Source organism: Cetorhinus maximus, chromosome 8 (assembly GCF_964194155.1).
Source record: "Cetorhinus maximus chromosome 8, sCetMax3.hap1.1, whole genome shotgun sequence".
Lineage (NCBI taxonomy): Eukaryota > Metazoa > Chordata > Chondrichthyes > Lamniformes > Cetorhinidae > Cetorhinus > Cetorhinus maximus.
Genome location: NC_135886.1, coordinates 108,967,665 through 108,992,023, shown reverse-complemented (window position 1 = coordinate 108,992,023; position 24,359 = coordinate 108,967,665). Strand labels below are relative to the sequence as shown.

General features: G+C 42.3%; 1 protein-coding gene across 4 annotated transcripts in view; it reads right to left on the bottom strand.

Moving 5' to 3' along the window:
• The window catches only part of LOC144683873 (non-POU domain-containing octamer-binding protein-like), a 66,044-nt gene that overhangs the window by 39,649 nt on the left and 2,036 nt on the right, over positions 1–24,359 (bottom strand). For all 4 annotated transcript variants that reach the window (XM_078547400.1, XM_078547398.1, XM_078547399.1 and 1 more), the window contains exons 3-6: positions 8,319–8,620; positions 6,812–6,907; positions 5,705–5,901; positions 4,394–4,478 (exon numbers count right to left, since the gene is read on the bottom strand). In XM_078547400.1, the coding sequence (XP_078403526.1) occupies positions 4,394–4,478; positions 5,705–5,901; positions 6,812–6,907; positions 8,319–8,620 (680 nt within the window). The remainder of the gene's footprint in view (positions 1–4,393; positions 4,479–5,704; positions 5,902–6,811; positions 6,908–8,318; positions 8,621–24,359) is intronic.

Sequence of the window (24,359 nt, the reverse complement as noted above, 5' to 3'; positions counted from 1 at the left end):
ATTTCAACACATCACCCTGGTCTCATGCCCACATGTCCGTCCTTGGACTACTGCAATGTTCCAGTGAAGCTCAACCCAAACTGGAGAAACAGCACCTCATCTTCCGATTAGGCACTTTACAGCCTTCCAACTTAACATTGAGTTCAATGACTTCAGATCATGAACTCTATCCTCCATCCTCACCCCTTTTTGATCCCTTTTCAATACTCATTTTTTAAATTATTATATAAATATTTTTTCCCACCTATTTTTATTATTATTTTTTAAAAATTTATTTCCATTCATTGTTTTATCCCCATCTTTTAGCCTATTTCGATCTTTTCTCCCACACCAACCCCTCCCTCCATCCCACCCGGGCCATTTGTCACTTGCTCATCCTGCTTTCTAGTCAATGTGAGCATTAGCACCTCCTTTAGCCAGTATCACCACCATCAGCACCCCTTCGACCTTTTGTTTATGACATCTTTTGCAATCTCTCCTTTGCCTCCACCCATCACTGGCCTTCTATCCAGCTTTACCTGTCTCACTACCCTTAACAATTTATATTTCACCACATTTCTACTTCTCTTTAGTTCTGAAGAAGTCATATGGACTCGAAACATTTACTCTGTCTTTCTCTCCACAGATGCTGTCAGGCTTGTTGAGTTTTTCCAGCAATATTTGTTTTTGTTTCAGATTTCCAGCATCTGCAGTAAGTTGCTTTTATCCGCCTCCATCTTGCTCTGTGTTTTCTTCTTTTGTTTTGCTAGTCACTCGTGTTATGTTGTTTTCTTCATGTTGCATTCAGGTGGTTTTCATGAAGCAATTCACATCTCATTTGGATTCACACCTCATTTGGATACAACCTTTGTTTCTTTATATGTCCACTGCCACTCTTCAGCTGTTGCATCATGAAATCTTTTGTTATTTTATCTCCCCTGGTCTCCACCCACATACCTTTGCCTTTCTTCTTCCAGCCCTCACCCCCCACCTTCCTTTAGCTTAAAAACTCTTACATTTCTTTCTTCAGTTCTATGAAACATCATTGACCTGAAACAAATTGTTTCTTTCCACAGGCTGACCTGTTGAGTTTTTCCAGCATTTTTGTTCTTATTTCAGTTGTCCAGCATCTGTAGTGTTTTGCTTTTGTATGAATGCTTATAAATGTTGCTTACATGGACTCCTAGAAGGCATTTGATAAAGCTCCTCATACGAGACTGCTAGCTAAAGGTGAAGTTCATGAGCTTGAAAACAAACTATTGATCTGGGTCAACTGGCCGATTGTCTCCTGCCACTCAGCCAATAGAGTAAACTTAATGGGCAGGTACTCTAGATTAGCAGATGTGACCAGTGGTGTCTGGCAAGGTCTTATGTGGGGGCCTCAACTAATCACTGCATTCGTTAATGACTGTGCTGATAGAATGTAAAGCCACATATCCCTATCTTCTGATTGCACAAAGATAGGCAACATTGTAAGAGTGTAATTTTATGCTTCCATTTACAAAGTGAATGACCCCGATTTGCCTAGTTTTGCTCAATGCAGGCAAACACATCCACTTTGGACTCCAAAAAGGAGAAAAAGAGTGCTTATGAAATGAAGAAAAGCTAGAAACAGTGGAAATCCAAAAGAGACTTAAGGGTGCAGGTCCATAGGTCATTAAAATGCTATAAACAGATATAGAAAATGTTCTAGAAGTTTAAATGGAATGCAGACCTTTATATTGAGACAACTAGAACACAAAATGGGTAGAAATGTGGTAAATCATGCCACAACTGTACAAAGACCTGGTTCCACCAAAAGTACCACAAACAATTCTGGAGCACCGCAGCTCAGAAAGAATATACTGGCCTTAGAGGGAATGCAGGATAGATTTACCGGAATGATGCCCTCCAAAGGGTAAACTATGAAGAGAGATTAACACACTGGGGTTGTATTCCCTGGAATTAAGATGGTTGTTTTTTTTAAAAACAGGTGCTTTGATCAGAGTTTCCAATATATCAAGGGGAACAGAAAGACGAGATAGAGAGAAACAATTTCCAATGGTGGGAGAGTCAAGGACTCGTGGAACAGTCCAAAAATTAGTGTCAGATTTTTCAGGAGCGAAATTAGGAAACACTTCTGCATGCAAAGTGGAGATAAATTTCTAATTCTTTTTCACAAACAAATTATCTAGCATCAGTTTCTAATTTTAAATCCAAGATTGATAGATCTTTGTAAATGAAAAATGTTAAGAGACATGGGGTAAAGGCAGGTAGGTATATAATGTTAGGGTGCAGATCAGCAGGCATTTTACTGAATGGTGGAACAGGCTTAAGGGGCTAAGTGTCCTACTTCTTTTTCTATGCTCTGGGCACCACACTTTTGATGGGTATATTGGCATATAACAGGATACAGTGCAGATTCATCTGAATCTCAAAAATCTGAAGTTAACTTATGACTTAGTCCACAGACTAGATTTGTATCCACTTGAGCATACAAGATTTATGAGATGAAAACTGAGATGTTTATAATGATTTAAGGACTTTATATGAGACACAGTCAGAGGCACTACTGCCTCTGTTTGGGAGAGTCCAGAATAAAAAGATGCATAACCTTAAAATGAGAGTTCTGGGATTATATAAGGAAGCACTTTTTCATGCCAAGGATAGTGAAAATCTGGAACGTTCCTTTCCCTGCAAACGTTGCTAACGTTAGCTCAATAGAAAATTGAATGTTGTTAGGAAAGGGGTACACAGCAATGGCAAGTAAACAGTTAGGATACAGATCAGCTTTGTTCAAACTGATTGGCAAAACGGGCTCAAGGAGCCGAAAGGCTTACTCATATTTTTATGCCCCTAACAAACTTGGGGAAACAATCCCAGCTTATCCCTGGGGCACCCCGCAACAATTATCAAATACCTTCTGAAAATCCATACATAAAATCCACAGCATTCATTTCATTTATAACCAATTTCCACAAAATAATTTGACTAAAATCAGTCAAGCATAGCCATGCAGATTAATTGTTCTTCATGAATTCATGCCCCTTTAAGTATTCACCTTTTTCAACATCTATTTCAATCAGAAGTGCACCCAAATAAATAAGCCTGCAATTTTGTAGGTTATCTGCTTCCCCTTCTATGAACAGGGGTGCAACAATTGCCACCCTACAGTTCTTTGGGATGTAGCTATTGTAACAGGAATACAGCAAACTGTCACTTCATGTTTCGAGGTTCACCCTCAAAACACCGAGTTAGGACAAAAAAAATTGTTTGCTCAAAAAAAAATCAGGGTCCAGTCTACTCTTAATTCAAAACTGCCTTATTCAAACTGCCTATTAAATCTAATCAAAAACTCCCACTTAAAAACATAATAAAGATTAATAGATTTACTAGTTACTGCCACTTACCACTACAAAAGCCAATTCAATTCAGTGATTATCAGATACCTTAACTTCAGCAGTATTCACCCACTTGAATAGAGTACATTGTTCAATGTTTGTAAAGGTTTGAGAAGAACAAGATCCTTAGCATCAATTATACAAAGTGTGTGAAGAAACACCCTGAAGAAATTAAGCTGTCAAATCTATTAAAACTCATCCGGACTTCCTCTTGCCCACAGATTATGCATGTCATCTCAAGTACCTCAACTTGAACATTTAGCTATTCAAGCAGGCCACTGAAACTAAACTTCCTCTTCCAGTAAGGCATGATCACTGCAAATTGGACAGATAATTTGAAACAGATAATTTCTACATAGTAACTAACTTCTTCAAATATCAACACATAATTAAGTTTAGCATTCAGTCATGAAAAGACTAGCCACAGAAAAACATTGATTCATGATAAAATTCCTGAATTTGTATCACAAGGTGGAACACACCATCTAAGACTGAAGAAGCAGGTCTTTTTTTTTCCAGCCTGCATAAAAGCAGAAAACTAGTTTCCATCTAGGGAAAAAAAGCAGGAAAAACATCAAAAACCTTGGCAACCTACTTTTAGCTAGCAACCAGAGTATCCATAAATGCAGACTTGGAAATTTTGCTGGGATGCAAGCAGCACTGACCACAAAATCAGCACACTTGTAGATTTGATTTACTCTATCACAAAGCACTGCCACTTTCTAGTCACTCAACTGGTCTCTCCTTCCTTCAAAAAAAACCTCAGTGGCATTCTTAACCCTCAATCTATATTAGCAACTAACTCAATTTCAAATATATTACAACAGCAACTGTATTGCTGTTTTGTATCAACCAGTCACAGTTCAGCAAGTAACTGAAACAAGATGCAAGCCATCAAATATAAAGTGAAATAGAAGATTCTGAACATGTGCAATATTGTGATACCAACTATCTGTCAGAATACGCAGTCTTCAGAAGTTTGGCTTGGGCATTTACTTAAGGGTTTAGTGCAAGAAAGACTACACATTCTTTACCTCAGTTCTATTTGTTTTCGCTTCTGCAGTTCCTGATTATGCAATTCTTCCATGCGCCTCAATTCCTCTTGACGCCTCATTAAATCTGGTGACAAAAATAACAAACGTTTGAATTGAACCAAAATTTCATTTTTCAACACAAGTGCCACACATTGCAAATTCTGGAAGATACGGTTGCATTTTTTAAGTGAACCGATTTGCAACTTTACCTAGTTACGCTTTCTACAGAATTTCCAAAATGGACGAATGTTTAATCCCAATCCTCGTGATGTGCTCAGAACAGTAACTGAATGCAGCAACACTCCTTTAGATTTGCAAAATTGGTGCGCGATATTCAAGCATAGAAAACAGCCTTGGCTTGTTCCCCATTCATCACAAAAAAGCTTCAATTCACAGCAATATAAACCAAATTATATAATTTTCAAGGGGGTGCAAGAACAGAGACCCATGGGTGGCGGTGCACAAAAAACTTAAATGACAGGACAAGTTGAGAAAAATTTTAAAGCAGCATACAGGATCCTTAGCTTTATGAAAAGGAATACAAAAGCAAGACTGTTTCACTTTTTAAAAATTTATCATATCACACTGGTCAGTCCCCAAATAGAGTGCTTTGGTCAATTCTGGGCAACACTAGTTAGGAAGGATGTCAAGGCCTTAGTGAAGGTGCAAACAAGATTAGTTATATGGAGAGACTGAAGAAATTGGGATTACTCTCCTTGGAAGAGAGATGGGAAAATTTGATAGTGGCATTCAAAATTTTGATGGGTTCCAATAGGTGAAATAAGAAATGGCAGAAGGGTCAGTAACTACACGAGGGTTAAAACTCCAGAGATGACATTAAAAAAAGTCTTTCCATCTGGGATGTCCTGCCTGAAAGGGTGGTGAAGCAAATTCAATAACTTTCAAAAAGGAACTGCACAAACACTTGCAAGGGAAGAACAGGAAGAGTGGGATTAATTGGCTAACACTTCACAAAGAGCTGACATAGGCACAATAGTCCAAATGGACTAAAGTCCAGTATCATTCCATGATACAACCTTAAAAATTGTCCCTTCAATAATTTACCTGATGGCTCAACCAGCAAAGCCAGCAGGCAATATAAACCGAGAAGTTCCAGGTTCTATAACTGGCCTTAGTGATAGTGGGTTGGGGAAAAGGAAAAGAGAAAGGAAGGATTAAGTCACAGGATGGAGAGAGGACTGTGTAAACAGAAGAAATTTAAGCCACAGTTCACATTCATGATCTCTATCCAGCAACATGTAATGCCTTTAGGCATGCCACAGAAAACAAATTGCAATCTTCTCAACCCACCTTGTCTCATCAGCATGACTTGGTGCTCATGACGTGCAGCTTCCAGTTCAACTTCCAGCTTCTCTCGTGCTTCCTTTACATTTCTATCAACTTGCTCCTGCTGCTGTTTCTCCATTTCAAGCAGAGCCTTCCACCTCATGGCATATTCATACTCAAATGACCCATGTTGGGCAAATCTAGGTGGCTGTTCACGTTCCCTTTAAAATCATACAATAGTTACAGACAAGTATAATTGAAGGCAAGAGGCCAAAGTAACATCATTTGCACTCCCTACATACAAATAAGCAGTGTAAATGTTCATACACTATGCAAAGAAAAATTCCTTATTACCAAACTAACAATTGATGTGACTACTAAAATGGTTTAGTCTAATCAGGTTGCCAAGTGTTAGCTAATTCGCAATTTCACTGCAATGCTCAACATGCCTATGCAATACGATAGCGAAATCTAATCATGACTAATCTTGACCCTTACAATTTACTCTTTGCCTAACAGAGGTATGGCCTGTTCCCAAGGCCATTCTCTCACCAACTCATGAAAAATAACAGCCTACATGTGCTCCCTACCTTCCTATTCCTGATGAAGAACTCATTCTGTGGAAGGGAGTTTAACGAAAACAAGATGGACCAAATGTCCTACAACACACTCCAGGAACTTATTCCGCTAATTAATTTGACAATGTCTCCTCACTCCCCATTGTAAATTTCAGGGCTATTTTTTGTGCCAGCCCACAGCCTGTAAAAAATGTGACAACTCAACTGGCCTTTGATTTTGTAACCAAATGGCAAACAAAAGTAGTAAAATTTTACTTATAGCAATACACAGAAGTATGCAGTGACAGATAGTACTTAATTTTCCACCCCCCCAAAAACTAGGAATTGAACCTGTGCCTTGAAGTTCATTTAGCACATCAAATCACTCAACCATACAAACACTATGTAGGTTTTCTAATTTATCTACGTATCTATATTTTACCAAGTGCTCAATCAATGCAATTACAGGCAAATTCTTAGATGGTTTTAGAATGGTTCACTTGAGGGAAACTTTAATAGAGGTAAGGAACAGAAATTTGAGCACATATAAAAACAATTTACAGTCAATGCATACTTGTGATAATGTTGATTTTTCTGGACCAGTTTCTCTTGAAGTCCATCTTCATCATCACATTGATCAAAAGGTTCAACAGTCACAGGTCTTGGAAACCTAAAAATGGAAAAATGCAATGACTAAATATATTTGAAGCAGGGTATTACTTTTAAGTAACAAACAATACATTGCAAAACGTAGTACATGGCAACAATTACTGAAATTCAGAATGCTCCAAATCACTGTGTATTAATGAATGACGGTGTTTTTAGGCTGTGGAAAAAAATGATCTTATTCCATCATGCAACTATCGCCAGGGTGCAATTAATATTTTAGCATTGAAAATTAAAACAAAATGAACTAAAAATCATCAGATTAACCATGTGCTTGTCATTGAAGAATAAGACATTATTTGTGTAGTAACACCTTTAGCCAAGGGTGCAGTACCACGAGTAGAATCTTTATGGTTTTGGAGGTGGGGAGGGGCGGGGGCAGGATTTCTTTTTAATTCAAAGCATTGGTCTTCAACAATAAAGGTGATGTTAGCCATGAAAATCAAATCTTGTTTAATACAGTTTTAGAAAATGGAGGAGGTGGGGTTTGCAGAAGAAATGAATTTCCAAAAGTGCTCAACAAAAAAAAAAAAATGAATAAATAAAAGCAAAATACTGCAGACACTGGAAATCTAAAATAAAAACAGAAAATGCTTAAAAAGCTCAGGTCTTCTCTGTGGAGAGAGAAACAGAGTCAACATTCTTGAGAGTCATACGGACTCATAACGTTAACCCTGTTTCTCTCTCCACAGATGCTGCCAGACCTGCTGTTTTTCCAGCATTTTCTGTTTTATATTAAAAATAGTTAGGAATCTTTGGATTACAGAATGTGTCTCAGGAAAAACCTCTCCAACTCAAACAACGAGACAGCACATCTAAGTCTGGGTTCTCTCACTTCCATTGGCATCCTGGAACATTTTTCCAAACAGGTTGTGGAATAGATCTTAACTTTAATCTCCTACACTGAAACAATGGCTTCACAGCTAAAAGAGGAACCTGTTTGAAGTCTTCAGGAAAACAATATTCAGGAACACAACAGTAACAATTTTTTTTAAATGACATCTTGGCCTATCCATTTCCATAAATCATGCTAAAGCCAGTTTTGGGCCAAACTGCGATACATTAACCAAGGGTGGTATTGTGTTACCAGATGCTCTGAAGGAACTAAAACTCAAACCTGGTACCATTTTCTACGCAACCAATTTCTAAAAAGACGATCCCCATACACTTTCACCTCCCTAACCCCCCAAGCACTTAAGCCAATTATAGTACACCAACTAAATCAGCTAACAACAAAACCAGGAATATAACCTGGTACCCATGTAGGGTTAAGCACTACAACAGATGGAGTTTCCACTCATATCCACATTAGAATTTCCAACACATTAAAAAGTGAGCTGAAACAGAAAAAAGTTCAAAACAAAATATTCTTGCCTGCAACCTCTCCACAATGAATCTTTATGCTCATTACTCACGCTGTCAATAAGAATGCACCATCTGTGCATCTGTCCAGAGCCTTGCGTGCTGCAGGTTTTGCTGCAAACTCCACAATGCCTTTACCAGTTGGTTTTCCACGGTCATCTACAATCACCACTGCTCTTTCCACTGGCCCAAAGATAGAAAACGCCTCATCCAACAGCTCATTTGATACAAACTGAGGAAGGTTCTTCACTGTGAGAGCAGCACCATGTGTTGCGAATCGAATTCTTATCTGTCTCCCTCTTAGCGTAGTATCATCAAGTTCCGCCTTTGCAATTTCAGCCAGAGTTCTAGTTTCCTATAATCAAAATGAGTAGGCATTAATTTTCAGTCACATAACAAATAAAATTTTGTTCTAACAAAATACAACCCCCATGACCAAGCTGCCAAACCCCCACCAACCCCATCGGATATAACCTTAACTCTAGCTTCTAGGATTGTACCTCTGCTTTAAAAATAGAAAGCAAGTCAGCTCTCATGCTTACTCGACAACTCTAGATGCAAAAAAATTTCAAAGACAAGTCACCTCATCTCCCCCCACAGTGAAACAGCAGTACTAGATCAACATATATTCTTGGTTAAATCTCCAAGAGCTGAATGGGAAAAATGTTGGAAGATAAGGCCATTGAAAACAAGAGCCTGGTGGTGCCTGCTTATATATCTTACAGGTTGACTTAAATATGTTTTTGCACAAGAACACAAAGCCTCCAGAAGAACCTTTAATCATACATCTTCCCTGAAAGATTCTAATACTGCAACTAGGAGTAATAAGGAAAAAGAGCGCAGATCTTGAAGGCAGGTCAGTTGAAAAAGAGCGCGGAGAGTGTGGGGGAGGTTATTTGAAAAAGAGCGCGGATCTTGAAGGCAGGTCAGTTGAAAAAGAGCGCGGATATTGCAAATAAGAGGGGAAGCTGAAGGGGAGCGACCAGTGTGTGAGTGGCCCAGTGAAGGAGTGGAGCTTTGAGGCTTTGGCTCGAGAGGCTTAGGCGAGCAGAGGCTGAGGACGAGCTTGCTCCCAGTGGGGTAGGGCCGGGTAAAGTCCTTTTAAGTAAATTAGGAGTAGGTAATGGAGGAAGCAGTTGGGGCAGTCGAGTGCTCCGAATGCAGCATGTGGGAAGTCATGGACAGCACAATTGTCCCTGATGATTACACCTGCAAAAGGTGCATCCAGCTGCAGCTCCTAAGAAGGCGAGTTAGGGAACTGGAGCTGTAGCTGGATGAACTTCGGATCATTCGGGAGGCAGAGGCAGTAATAGACAGGAGTTTCAGGGAAACAGTCACCCCTAAAAGTCAGGAGGCAGGCAGCTGGGTGAATGTCAGGAGAGGGAAGGGGAATAGACAGAAAGAGCAGAGCACAACTGTGGCCGTTCCCATCAACAATAGGTATACCGTTTTGGATACTGTTGGTGGGGGCGACCTACCAGTGGCAAGTTGTAGTGGTCGCGTCTCTGGCGCCGAGGCTGGACCCTCAGCTCAGAAAGGTGGGAGGGAAAAGAGGACAGCAGTAGTGATAGGGGATTCGATAGTTAGGGGGACAGATAGGAGGTTCTGTGGGAGAGATCGAGAATCCCGGATGGTCTGTTGCCTCCTTGGTGCCAGGGTCCGCGATATCTCGGATCGAGTTCTCAGTATTCTCAGGAGGGAGGGTGAGCAGCCAGATGTCGTGGTCCATGGAGGGACCAATGACGTGGATAGGAAGGAGGAGGAAGTCCTGCAAAGAGAGTTTAGGGAGTTAGGTGCAAAGTTGAAGGACAGGACCTCCAGGGTTACGATCTCAGGAGTGCTACCCATGCCACGTGCTAGTGAGGCTAGAAATAGGAGGATAATGCAGCTAAATACGTGGCTAAGGAGATGGTGCAGGAGGGAGGGCTGCATGTTTCTGGACAACTGGGCTCTGTTCCAGGGAAGGTGGGACCTGTTCCGACGGGACGGTTTGCACCTGAACTGGAGGGGGACTAACATCCTTGCGGGTAGGTTTGCTAGTGCTGCTCCGGGGCGTTTAAACTAGATTTGCAGGGGGAGGGGAACCAGAGTGTTAGAGCAGATAGTGAGGTGAAGGAGGATAAAGGTCAAGCGAGGAATGCATATATAGACAGAAATCAAGGGTCTGTACGTGATAAAAATGTTCTCAGGTGCATCTATTTCAATGCAAGGAGTATTGTCAGAAAGGCAGATGAGCTTAGGGCAATAATTGACATTATTGCTATTAGAGAGACTTGGTTGCAGGAGGGGCAGGACTGGCAGCTCAATGTTCCGGGGTTCCATTGTTTCAGACGTGATGGGGGGAGGGATGAAAGGGGGAGGAGTGGCATTACTAGTCAGGGAAAATATCACAGCTGTGCGTAAGCAGGACAGCCCGGAGGGCTCGTCTACAGAGGCCATAAGGAGGTGTCAGCTGTGGCTCAGTTCATAGCACCCTCGCCTTTGAATCAGAAGGTTGTGGGTTCATGTCCCACGCCCAGAAACCAAGAACTGTGAACGTACTCAAAAGAGTTGCAATCTGTGACTGTTGATAACTCGAAAGAGTTACAGAGGCCATAAGGAGGTGTCAGCTGTGGCTCAGTTCATAGCACCCTCGCCTTTGAATCAGAAGGTTGTGGGTTCATGTCCCACTCCCGGAAACCAAGAACTGTGAATGTACTCGAAAGAGTTACAGAGGCCATATGGGTGGAGCTGAGGAATGGGAAAGGTGTGACCACACTAATAGGGTTGTATTATAGACCGCCCAATAGTCAGAGAGAATTGGAGGAGCAAATCTGTAGAGAAATAGCAGACCGATGTAAGAAACAGAAAGTTGTGATAGTAGGAGATTTTAACTTTCCACATATTGACTGGGACTCCCATACTGTAAAAGGGCTGGATGGCTTGGAGTTTGTCAAATGAGTTCAGGAAAGTTTTCTAAATCAATATATAGAGGTACCAACGAGAGAGGATGCAATACTTGATCTCCTATTAGGGAACCAGACAGGTCAGGTGACAGAAGTATGTGTAGGCGAACATTTTGGGTCCAGTGACCACAATGTCATTAGTTTTAAGCTAATTATGGATAAGGATAGGTCTGGTCCTCGAGTTGCGATTCTAAATTGGAGAAAGGCCAATTTTGTGGAAATGAGAAAGGATCTAGGAAAAGTGGATTGGGATAAGTTGTTTTCTGGCAAGGATGTGTCCAGTAAGTGGAAGGCATTCAAAGGCGAAATTTTGAGAGTGCAGAGTTTACATGTTCCTGTAAGGATTAAAGGCAAAGTTAACAGGCATTGGGAACCTTGGTTTTCAAGGGATATTGGCGACCTAGTTAAGAAGAAGAGAGAGGTATATAGCAGGTATAGGCAACAAGGAGCAAATGAGGTACTTGTAGAGTATAGAAAATGTAAGAAAATACTAAAGAAGGAAATCAGGAAGGCAAAAGGAAGACATGAGGTTGCTTTGGCAGATAATGTGAAAGTAAACCCGAAGGGTTTCTACAAGTATATTAAGAGTAAAAGGATAGTAAGGGACACAATTGGTCCCCTTGAAGATCAGATTGGTCGTCTATGTGTGGAGCCTCACGAGATGGGGGAGATCTTAAACAGTTTTTTTGCATCAGTATTTACTCAGGAAACTGGCATAGTGCATAAGGAAGGAAGGGAAACAAGCAGTAGTGTCATGGAACATAGAGATTAAAGGGGAGGTGCTTGCTGCCTTACAGCGAATAAAGGTAGATAAATCCCCCGGGCCTGACGTGATATTCCCTCGGACCTTGAGGGAGACTAGTGTAGAAATTGCAGGGGCCCTGGCAGAAATATTTAAAATGTCCTTAGCCACGGGTGAGGTGCCGGAGGATTGGAGGGTAGCTCACGTTGTTCCGTTGTTTAAAAAAGGCTCCAAAAGTAAACCAGGTAATTACAGGCCAGTGAGCCTGACGTCAGTAGTAGGTAAATTATTGGAAGGTGTTCTGAGAGATCGGATATATAATTATTTGGACAGCCAAGGGCTGATTAAGGATAGTCAGCATGGCTTTGTGCGTGGTACATCGTGTTTAACGAACCTTGTAGAGTTTTTCGAGGAGTTTACCAAGAAAGTAGATGAAGGAAAGGTTGTGGATGTTGTCTACATGGACTTTAGTAAGGCCTTTGACAAGGTCCCACATGAGGGGTTAGTTCAGAAGGTTCAGACACTTGGTATCCATGGAGAGGTTGTAAACTGGATTCGAAATTGGCTGTGTGGGAGAAGACAGAGAGTGGTAGTGGATGATTGCTTCTCAGACTGGAGGCCTGTGACTAGTGGTGTGCCTCAGGGATCTGTGCTGGGACCATTGTTGTTTGTTGTGTATATCAATGATTTGGATGATAATGTGGTGAATTGGATCAGCAAGTTTGCTGATGACACTAAGATTGGAGGCGTTGTGGACAGCAAGGAAGGCTTTCAAAGCTTGCAGAGAGATCTGGACCAACTGGAAAAATGGGCCAGAAAATGGCAGATGGAATTTAATGCGGAAAGTGTGAGGTGGTACATTTTGGAAGGTCAAACCAAGGTAGGACATACACAGTAAATGGTAGGGCACTGAGGAGTGCGGAGAAACAAAGGGATCTGGGAGTTCAGATATATAATTACATTAAAGTGGCGTCACAGATAGACAAGGTTGTAAAGAAAGCTTCTGGCATACTGGCCTTCATAAATCAAAGTATTGAGTATAGGAGTTGGGATGTTATGGTGAGATTGTATAAGACATTGGTGAGGCCAACTTTGGAGTATTGTGTGCAGTTCTGGTCGCCTAACTACAGGAAGGATATCAGTAAGATTGAGAGAGTGCAGAGAAGATTTACTAGGATGTTGCCGGGTCTTAAGTAGTTGAGTTACAGGGAAAGATTAAACAGGTTCGGACTTTATTCCTTGGAGCGTAGAAGAATGAGGGGAGATTTGATAGAAGTTTACAAGGTTATGAGGGGTATAGACAGAGTAAATGCGAGTAGGCTCTTTCCACTTAGATTAGGAGAGATAAACACGAGAGGACATGGCTTTAGGATGAAAGGGGAAAGGTTTAGGGGGAACATTAGGGGGAACTTCTTCACTCAGAGTGGTAAGAGTGTGGAATGAGCTACCATGACGTGGTAAATGCAGGCTCACTCTTAAGTTTTAAGAATAAATTGGATAGATACATGGATGGGAGAGGTCTGGAGGGTTATGGACTAGGTGCAGGTCAATGGGACTAGCGGAATAATATTTCGGCACAGACTAGAAGGGCCTGTTTTCTGTGCTGTAGTGTTCTATGGTTCTATGGAAGTTTAACACCCGTTCTGGAACACTAAGAAAGATATGCCTCAGTTGTATACTGCATTGGTCATGACCCATCATGCATGTCAGAAAGGATCTACTGGCCTTCTGGAAAAACAGTATAAATTGATCAAAACGATACCAGAGCTCATTTCAAAATAAGAGCCAAGCTATTCAGAAGTGAAATCACAGAGTACTTGGTCACACAAAGAACAAGACAAATCTAGAACTGTCCCCCACAAGAGTGTGAATGGTGGCTCAAATGAAGCTTACAAGACCTCTGCGATGAGTGAAAGGTCAAGCATGAACTAATCAAATGCCAGAACAGACTTGAGGCATTGAATGGCCTTCTCCTGTTCTGGCCTCATAAGGGTTCCAAGAATACATTACAGGAGACAGGTTGAATCTCCAGAATGTCACAACTACAACTATTTTTCTACCTAGAAGTTTTGGTTGTGCATCCAATATCACACAACCATTGGGCCAGGGGCCCCTTGAGTAGTATTGAAGATATGAGGCAGTGATAGCAGTCATCTTTACTGTACTTGGCTGCTCCAGGAGCAACTGCACGATCTATCCATGCCAATGAAACTTGGTGGGGAGGGGAGAAAGAGAGACAGCAAAATCTCCTACATAGGTTTAAAAGTGAGAGGATAACTGTTTGACTATGTTATGTACCTGGGTCTGACATAAATTTTAAAAGGCTAAGAATCCTATGTTAAGACGGGGTCACACCATCGGTTTTGAAACGTGACAGCTTAGAAGATAATTGGTAGCCAAATTAACAGGGCTGGTCACGTAAGCACAAGCTTTTGCATTTCAGTGCACCATAAGGCATTGTTGCTACTTAATACATACAAAGTTTTACTGTGCACTTGAATAGACAAAATTAGTTTTTCCTGGCTTGCCGCCTTGTTCAGTCAAAATGAGAGCAATTCTGATTACAAAGCAAGATTACACTATAGGTTTAACTCTCCTCCAGCTTGAGTTAGAGATTTTCTGCATCTATTCGCCTTCATTTTATATTGAGTCGCCAGAGTGATTATGTTTGGTGTAAAAATATTGGCACGAACATTGAGCTTTTTGGCCGTGACACATCGGCTGCATGATCCGCAAGGACTGATAATTTTCTGCAAACCACGAACAGTCAATAAGAGGGGTGCCAATATTGGGGCTACAGCAAGAGGCTACCTCGAGTTAGTTCCAACTTAACTGGAACATGATCCAAAATGACTATGAAACACTTATTAAAATTGCTGTCTTTCAACAGGTGGGCTTTCATCATGAAGTAATTTTTAAAAAGTGAATTGGCTTCTTTCACTCAAAAAAGGGTGCATTTATTTGTGCCACAATACAAAGGGAAGCACTTCCTGCACATGGACAGGTGCAGTGTTGGTGATTGCTTAGTGTTTGCTTGAAGTGAGAGATACTTTAAGTGCAGCTCTGCTTTGTCACTGAATTATGCAATTTTTGCTTGCTGGATTCTTACACCCGTCGCCTTTACAACAAACCTGTTAATGGAAAAAAGTTGCAATTTTAATGTCCATTACTTATTCAAGTAGCGAACACAAGATAACTGGGAGCGAAAGGTAGATACTTCCCCCCCAGCAACTCCAATTAGTGCTCTTAACTGTGGAGTTTAACTATTGGCAAAAAATCAATAAAATTATTAAACAAAAAAAAGTCATCTAATTTGGGGCTCGATACGATGACTGGGATTTGAGTCCCATTATTTGAGCTAGCCGGGCTGCGTAGAAACTCATTGCACAGTCTTTCCAACTTGATCACGTTGAAATATATTGTATTTGTTTATTTAAGAATATCATTTAGTGATTAAAGTTGCAGTTAACCTGGTTTGGGAGCAAAATGGCACGCACCAACCATCTTGGTGGGAGGATCTGCATTTACTACAGCAGTCTCAGTGTGCATACGCAACTTTTCCTGATGTCTTTCCAGTCAGCTTCAGGGGTTATTGCAAACCAAAAATTACATAAAATATACAGTACAAAGAGAACATTTAGCCCAAATAATCAGAATGATATTTATACTCTACATGGATTTCCTCCTGTTCCACCTCAGTCTTTTAACATGTCTTCCTATTCCCTTTACTCTCCTGTACTTAACTAATTTCCTTTTGAAGTATCCAAACTATTTGCCTCAATTACTTTCTGCTATGCCATGTCCTCATTCTAAACACTAAAGAATTTTATCCTGATTTCCATATTGGATTGAGTAGTAACTTCCTTGTATTTATGGCCCCCAGTTTTGGATTCTCCCACAAGTGGAAAACATGTACTTCCAACTCATACTCTGTCCAACAAATCAATTAATTTAAAAGACCACTATCAAATCACCTCTCGACCTTCTCTTTAAGTTAAAAAATATATATGAGTAGACCAAACAGCCCCTCAAATCTGCTCCATCGTTCGGCACACTAACAATTGATCTTCTGCCTCAACTGAACATTCCTACCTGTTCCCCAGCTCTTGATTCCCTGGGAGACCAAACAACTGTCCAGCTCAGTCTGAAATGTACTCAACGATGGAGCATCCACATCCTCCAGGGCAGAGATTTCCAATGATTTACAACCCTCTCAAGCAAAGAAACTGCTCCTCATCTCAGTCCTAAATGATCACCCCTTATCCGGAGACTGTTACCATGTTCTAGATTTCCCACCAAGGGGTACAAACTCTGTGACTTCCCTGTCAAGCCCATTCAGAATCTTGAACGTTTCAATGAGATCACCTCTCATTCTTCTAAACTCCAGAATACAGACCCAATTTACTCAGCCTCTCATCATTAGGGTAACCCGGTCATCCCAGGAACAAATCTAGTGAACCTTCACTATACCACCTCTAATGCAACTATATCTTTTCTAAAAATGGAAACCAAAACTATGTACAGTCCCACCAAAGCTCTACACAATTGTATCAAAACCTCTTCATTCTTATACTCCATCCACCTTGTAGTAAAGGCCAATATGCCATTTGCCTTCCTAATTGCTTGCTGTAACATAAAACAGAGAAAAGAGGAGGAGGTCATTCGGTCCTTCGAGCCTGCTCCGCCATTCAATATGATCATGGCTGATCCTCTATCTCAATGCCGTACTCCCGCTCTCTCCCCATACCCCCGACGCCTTTAGAATCCAGAAATCTATTTCCTTCTTAAACATATTCAGTGACAATTTGGCTTCCACAGCCTTCTGTGGGAGAGAATTCCATAGGTTCACCAACCTCTGAAAGAAGTTCCTCCTCATCTCAGTCTAAATGGTCTATCCATATCCTGAGACTGTGATCCTTTGTTCTAAATCCCCTCTCAGCCAGAGGAAATATCATCTCTGCATCCAGTCTGACCATCCCGGTCAGAATTTTATAAGTTTCAATGAGATCGCCTCTCATTCTTCTAAATTCCAATGAATAGATGCTTAGTTGGCCCAATCTCACCTCATGCGACAATACTGCCATCCCAGGAATCAGTCTGGTGAACCTTCGCTGCAATCCCTCTATGGCAAGTATATCCTTTCTTAAGCGAGGGAGCCAAAACTGCACACAATATCCAGGTGTGGTCCCTTACCACGGTCCTGTACAGCTGCATTAAGGCATCCGTACTCCTGTATTCAAGTCCTCTCAAAATGAAGGCCAACATTTCATTTGCCATCTTAACTGCTTGATGCGCCTGCATGCTTGCTTTCAGTGTTTGGCGTACAAGGACACCCAGGTCCCTTCGTACATCAACATCTCCCAATCTATCGCCATTTAAATACTCTGCCATTTTGTTTTTCAGACTAAAGTGGATAACTTCACACTTATCCACGTTATACTGCATCTGCCATATATTTGCCCACTCACTCACCCTGTCTAAAATCACCTTGAAGCCTCTTTGCACCCTCCTCACCGCTCTCATTCCCACCAAGTTTTGTATCATCAGCAAAATTGGAAATATTACATTTGGTTCCCTCTTCCAAATCATTGATATACATTATGAATAGCTGGGGCCCAAGCACTGATCCCTGCGGTACCCCACAAGTCACCACCTGTCACTCTGAAATAGCCATTTAATCCTACCGTTTCCTGTCTGCTAACCAATTCTCAATTCATGTCAATATATTACGCCCAATCCCACTTGCTTGAATTTTACGCACTAATCTCCTATGTGGGGCTTCATCAAAAGCTTTCTTAATACACAAATACACCGCATTCACTGGTTCTCCCTTTGCTATTCTGCTAGTTAGGTCCTCAAAAGACTCCAATAGGTTTGTCAAACATGATTTCCCCATCATAAATCCATGTTGATTTGTTGAATCCCATTGATACTTTATAAGTATCCTGTTATCACATCCTTTATAATAGACTCTAGCATTTTACCCACTACTGAGGTTAAGCTAACTGGCCTGAAATTCACTGTTTTCTCCCTCCCTCCTTTTTTTAAATAGTGGAGTTACATTTGCCACACTCCAATCTGCCGGGACTGTTCCAGAACCTACAGAATTTGGGAAGATAACAACCAACACAACTACTATTTCCATGGCCGCCACCTTTCGTGCCCTGGGATGTAATTATCGGACCTTGGGGGTTGGTCAGCTTTCAGTAACAATTTCTCCAGCACTATTGATTTAGTAATACTAACTTACTTCAATTCCTCCTTCTCACTAGACCCTTGGTTCCCTAGTATTTCTGGGAAGTTATTTGTGTCTTCCTCTGTGAAGACAGAACTGAAGTAGTTGTTTAACTCTCTGCCATTTCCTTGTTCTCTACTATAAAATTCTCCTGATGAGGACTGTAAGGGCATTTGTCTTCACTAATATTTTTCTTCTTACATACTTATAGAAGCTTTTACAGTCTGCTTTTATGTTCCTTGCAGGTTGACTCTCATTCTTTTTTCCCCCCTCTTAATCAATCTCTTGATCCTCCTTTGCTGACTTCAAAACTGCTTCAATCCTCAAGCTTGCTACTTTTTCTAGCAACTTTATGTGGCTCGTCTTTGGATCTAACACTATCCTTTATTTCGTTCGTTAGCCATGGTTGGGCCGCATTTTCTGTTGTGTTTTTGCGCCAGAAACAAATGTATAACTGTTGCAATGCATACAGTAGTTCCTTAAATACTAACCATTGTCTATCCACCATCATGCCTTTTAATGAAGTTCCCCAATCAATCTCAGCCAACTCATGCCTCATACCTTCGTTCTTTCCTTTGTTAAGATTTAGGACACTAGTTTCAGATCAGCCTACTTTACTTTGCACCCGAATGAAGAATTCGACAATGTTATGGTCACTGTTCCCTAACGGGCCCCACACAACAAGATTATTTATTCAACCCTTCTCATTGCCCAATACCAAATCTAGGATAGCCTGTTCCCTCGACAAACTCGTCTAAAAAACCATCTTGTACACACTCCAGGAATTCAACCACCACAGTATTATCGCTAATTTGGTCTGCCTGGTCTAAAGTCACCCATGATCACTGTAGCTCTCCCACTCTTTCTTCCATACACCCCCATACAGCTGAGCCACTCATGGGTGTCACGGACTTGGCTCTTGCTGCATTCCCCTGCGAAAGATCTTCCCCAGCAGTAGCCAAAACAGAAAATCTGTTAGAGAGGGAGGTGAACCTAGGCGACTCCTGCACTACCTGCTTAGTGCTTTTATTCTGCCTGGCCCATTCCCTTTCTGCCTGTGCACTCTACTGTGTGGCCACTTCACTGTACGTGCTATCCACAAAGATCTTGTCCTTGTGGATGCTCCACAGAAACTCCAGACACAGCTCCAGCTCCGAAACTTGGATTTCGAGTAGCTGGAGCTGAAGACAGTACCTGCACACATGGTCACCCTGGACACTGAAGTGCCCTTGACTTCGCATATCACACAGGAGGAGCATTCCACTTGACCGAGCTCTCAACATCTTCCAACCCAAAGAGCAACTTTTAGTAGTTGCTAAATTTAAACTTTAGATAGAAATTAACCCTTCCCCCTCTCTCCTCAAACTCCAACTGAAGCACTAATGCAACCCATAGATGCACTCTACTGCAGACTTTGTACCTGCAAACCTGGATTTTAAAATTCTCATCCTTGTGTTCAAATCTCTCCATGACCTGATCCCTCCCTATTTCTAACCTCCTCCAGGTCTGCAGCTCTGAGATCTCTAGATTCATCCAATTCTGGCAGCTTGTGCAATCTGCACTATTTTCATTACTCCACCATTAATGGCTGTGCCTTCAGCTGCTTAAACCCTAAACAACTCGAAGTGTCTCCCCGCCAATGACATTGCAACATTCACCAGACGAGACAGCCCATTCTTTTTGGATCACTAGTGCTGAGTTTCTTTTTTAAAAAAAAGGGTCATCCTCTCTGCTCTAATGAGGAGGCGACAATTAGGAAGGGTTGTATAAACCAGATCCTGAATTTTGCCCACATGCACTTAAGTGGGAACATTCCTGTAAGAATGTCACAATCATTTTTCTTTACAGCCAAACTTTTCAGGTAGTTTGAACCTTGGAATTAAAGGAAATTATGTCCATAACTGCCATTGTTGGCAGATGTAGTAGGCCATGGTGTGTATTATAGGTAGATATGTGCACATCTCTAACCAATCTATTTAAGTACACAAACATACAGTAGCTAGAACAAATAAATGAGAGCTGGCTATAGTTAAACAAAGACATTTACGGTTCATGTAACAACGGATCCAAGATTTAATCCTTCATCTTGATGTCTCAATGTGAGACTATCTGCAGATGCAAGAGTTTAGTTACAACCATGCCACTGCACCATCTCCAGAATGCAACTGCACCACTTTCAGGAATAAGCTGGGACAACACTGAGGTGTCTAATGAATTTTAAAGCAAACGACCAAATGTAATACTGCCATATTTATGCAAGAGAGCTTTGAACTTTCATGTCTCTTGCACTTGAGCAATGATTTTTTTTTTTAATTCATTCACGGGATGTGGGCTTCGCTGGCTTGAGCTAGCATTTATTGCCCATCCCTAGTTGCCCTTGAGAAGGTGGTGGTGAGCTGCCTTCTTGAACCGGTGCAGTCCATGTGGTGTAGGCAGACCCACAGTGCTGTTAGAAAGGGAGTTCCAGGATTTTAACCAGCGACAGTGAAGGAATGGTGACATATTTCAAAGTCAGGATGGTGAGTGACTTGAAGAGGAACTTGCAGGTGGTGGTGTTCCTATCCATCTGCTGCCCTTGTCCTTCTTGGTGGTAGTGGTCGTGGGTTTGGAAGGTGCTGTGTAAGATGTATTGGTGAGGTCCTGCAGCGCATCTTGTAGATGGTACACACTGCTGCCAGTGCGTCGGTGGTGGAGAGTGAATGTTTGTGGGTGTGGTGCCAAACAAGCAGGGGGCTTTGTCCTGGATGCTGTCAAGCTTCTTGAATGTTATGGGAGCTGCACTCATCCAGGCAAGTGGGGAGTATTCCATCACTCCTGACTTGTACCTTGTAGATGGTGGACAGGCTTGAGGGAGTCAGGTGGTGAGTTACTTGCCACAGGATTCCTAGCCTCTGACCTGCTCTTGTAGCCACAGTATTTATATGGCTAGCCCAGTTCCGTTTCTAGTCAATGGTAAACCCCAGGATGTTGACAGTGGGGGATTCAGTGACGGTAATACCACTGAACGTCAAGGGGTGATTATTAGGTTGTCTCTTGTTGGAGATGGTCATTGACTGCCACTTGTGGTGCGAATGTTTTTTGCACTTATCAGCCCAAACCTGGATATTGTCCAGGTCTTGCTGCATTTCGACATGACAGCTTCAGTATCTGAGGCGTCACGAATGGCGCTGAACGTGAACATCCCCACTTCTGACCTCATGATGGAAGGAAGGTCATCGATGAAGCAGCTGATGATGTTTGGGCCTAGGACACTACACTGAGGAACTCCTGGAGCCGAGATGATTGACCTCCAACAACCACAAGCATCTTCCTTTGTGCTAGGTATGGATCCAATCAGCGGAGACTTTCCCCCGATTCTCATTGACTACAGTTTTGCTCGGGCTCCTTGATGCCACACTTGGTCAAATGCGGCCTTGATGTCAAGCACAGTCACTCACACCTCGCCTCGGGAGTTCAGCTCTTTTGTCCATGTTTGAACCAAGGCTGTAATGCGATCAGGAGCTGAGTGGTCCTGGCGTCAGTGAGGTTATTGCTAAGCAAATGCCGCTCAATAGCGCTGTTGATGACCCCTTTCAATCCTGATGATCGCGAGTGAACTGATAGGGTGGTATTTGGCCGGGTTGGATTTGTCCTGCTCTGTGTACAGGACATACCCGGGCAATTTTCCACATAGACAGGTAGAAGCCAATGTTGTAGCTGTACTGGAACAGCTTGGCTAGGAAGGCAGCAAGTTCTGGAGCACAAGTCTTCAGTACTATTGCTGAAATATTGTCAGGGTCCAAAGCCTCTGTTTATCCAGTGCCTTCAGCCGTTTCTTGATATCGCGTGGAGTGAATCGAATTGGATGAAGACTGGCTTCTGTGATACTGGGGGCCTCCAAAGGAGGCCAACATGGATCATTCACTCGGCACTTCTGGCTGAAAATTGTAGCAAATGCTTCAGCCTTATCTTTTGCACTGATGTGCCGGGCTCCCCCATCGCTCAGGATGAGGATATTTGGGGAGCCACCTCCTCCAGTGAGTTGTTTAATTGTCCGCCACCATTCACAACTGGATGTGGCAGGACTGCAGAGCTTAGATCTGATCTGTTGGTTGTGGGATCACTTAGCTCTATTGTTTGATTATGCTGTTTGACACGCAAGTAGTCCTGTGTTATAGCTTCACCAGATTGACACCTCATTTTTAGACAAGCCTGGTGCCACTCCTGGCATGCCTTCCTACACTCTTCATTGAACCAGGGCTGATCCCCTGGCTTGTTGCTAATGGTAGAGTGGGGGATATGCCGGACCATGAAGTTACAGATTGTGTTAAAAGTACAGTCCTCCTGCTGCTGATGGCCCACAGTGCCTCATGGATGCCCAGTCGAGTTGCTAGATCTATTCTAAATCTATTCCATTTATCACAGTGGTGGTGCCACACAACACAATGAAGGGTATCCTCAATGTGAAGGCAGGGCTTCATCTCCACAACTGTGCGGTGGTCACTCTTACTGATGCTGTCATGGACGGATGCACCTACAAATGGCAGACTGGTGAAGTATGTTTTTCCCTCTTGTTGGCACCCTCACCATCTGCCACATAACAGTCTAGCAGCTATGCCCTTTAGGACTCGGCCAGCTCAGTCAGTGGTGGTGCTATCGAGCCACTCTTAGTGATGAACACTGAAGTCCCCAGCCTAGAATACATTCTGCCCTTGCCACCCTCAGTGCTTCCCCCAAGTGATGTTCAACATGGAGGAGCACTGATTCATCAACTGAGGGAGGGCACTGCGTGGTAATCAGGAGGTTTCCTTGCCCAGGTCTGACCTGATGCCATGAGACTTCATGGGGCCTGGAGTCGATGTTGAGGACTCCTAAGGAAACTCCCTCTCGACTGCATACCTCTGCTGGGTCTGTCCTGCCAGTGGGACAAGACATACCCAGGGATGGCGATGCTGGTGTCTGGGACATTATCTGTAAGGTACAATTCCATGAGGATGACTATTTCAAGCTGTTGCTTGCAATCAGAGACAACTGTCACAATTTTGGCACCAGCCCCCAGATGTTACTAAGCAGGGCTTTGCAGGGTCAACAGGGCTGAGTTTGCATTTGTTGTTTCGGGTGCCTAAATCAATGCCAGGTGATCCGTCCGATTTCATTCCTTTTTTTGTGACTTTGTAGTGGTTTGATACAACTGAAAGGCTTGCTTGGCCAGTTAGGAGTCAACCATATTGCTGTGGGTCTGGAGTCACACGTAGGCCGGGCCATGAAAGGACGACAGATTTCCTTCCCTGAAGGCCATGAGTGAACCAGCTGGGTTTTTACAACAATCGACAATGGTTTCATGGTGATCATTACACTTTTAATTCCAGATTTTTATTGAATTTAAAATCCACCATCTGCAGGACCCAGAGCACTACCCTGGGTCTCTGGATTACTAGTCCAGCGACAATACCACTATGCCAGCACCTCCCCTGTAGGGTAGCCTGTTTCAAGTCTGAAAAGTGCATTCCTGGATCACAACATCTTGGGAATTGGAAACAAAAAGGCATAACCGACAGGGTTCTAAGAGTTCCAACTTAGCATCACAAGCTAATCAGAAAAAAAAGGGTGTCCTAGTGAGCCCACCATTATCAACATGAAATGGGCTTTATTTTCCTTTTTTTCCTTGCTGTAGCACAAGTAAAAACTCAGAAGGTAAAGCAGAAAGCAACTTAAATCATAGCGATCAATGAGGTCTCAGACTATCTAACATACAGTACTTTAACTGATCTCAACTATAGGGGTAGGAAAGCACTCGTAATCCATATTGATTGGGAATCCACAAGAAAATAGGATGGTGGCCCATTCCTACTAACTCCAGCAAACCCTGCTGGCAAATGTGTATGCAGGCACCAGATGATAACAGGATCACACCCAGTTGTAGTTTCCCACACAGATTAAAAAAAGATCGCCAAGGTTTACTGTCAACTTTATACAATAACAACCAATTAAATCAGCTAGGCATTAAGCATACCATAGGGCTTCCTCTTCTAATATTGCCATTCTTTATGGATCAGCAACTCACTGTGCAAGGCTGTATTACCAGTAGCGAATAGCAAAATTGGATTAAGCCCCCAGATTGTTGGAGTACAATAATCCAATGCCACATCTTAATTCACCTCATCATTTGTTAAAAGTCTCTAGGACAAGAGGT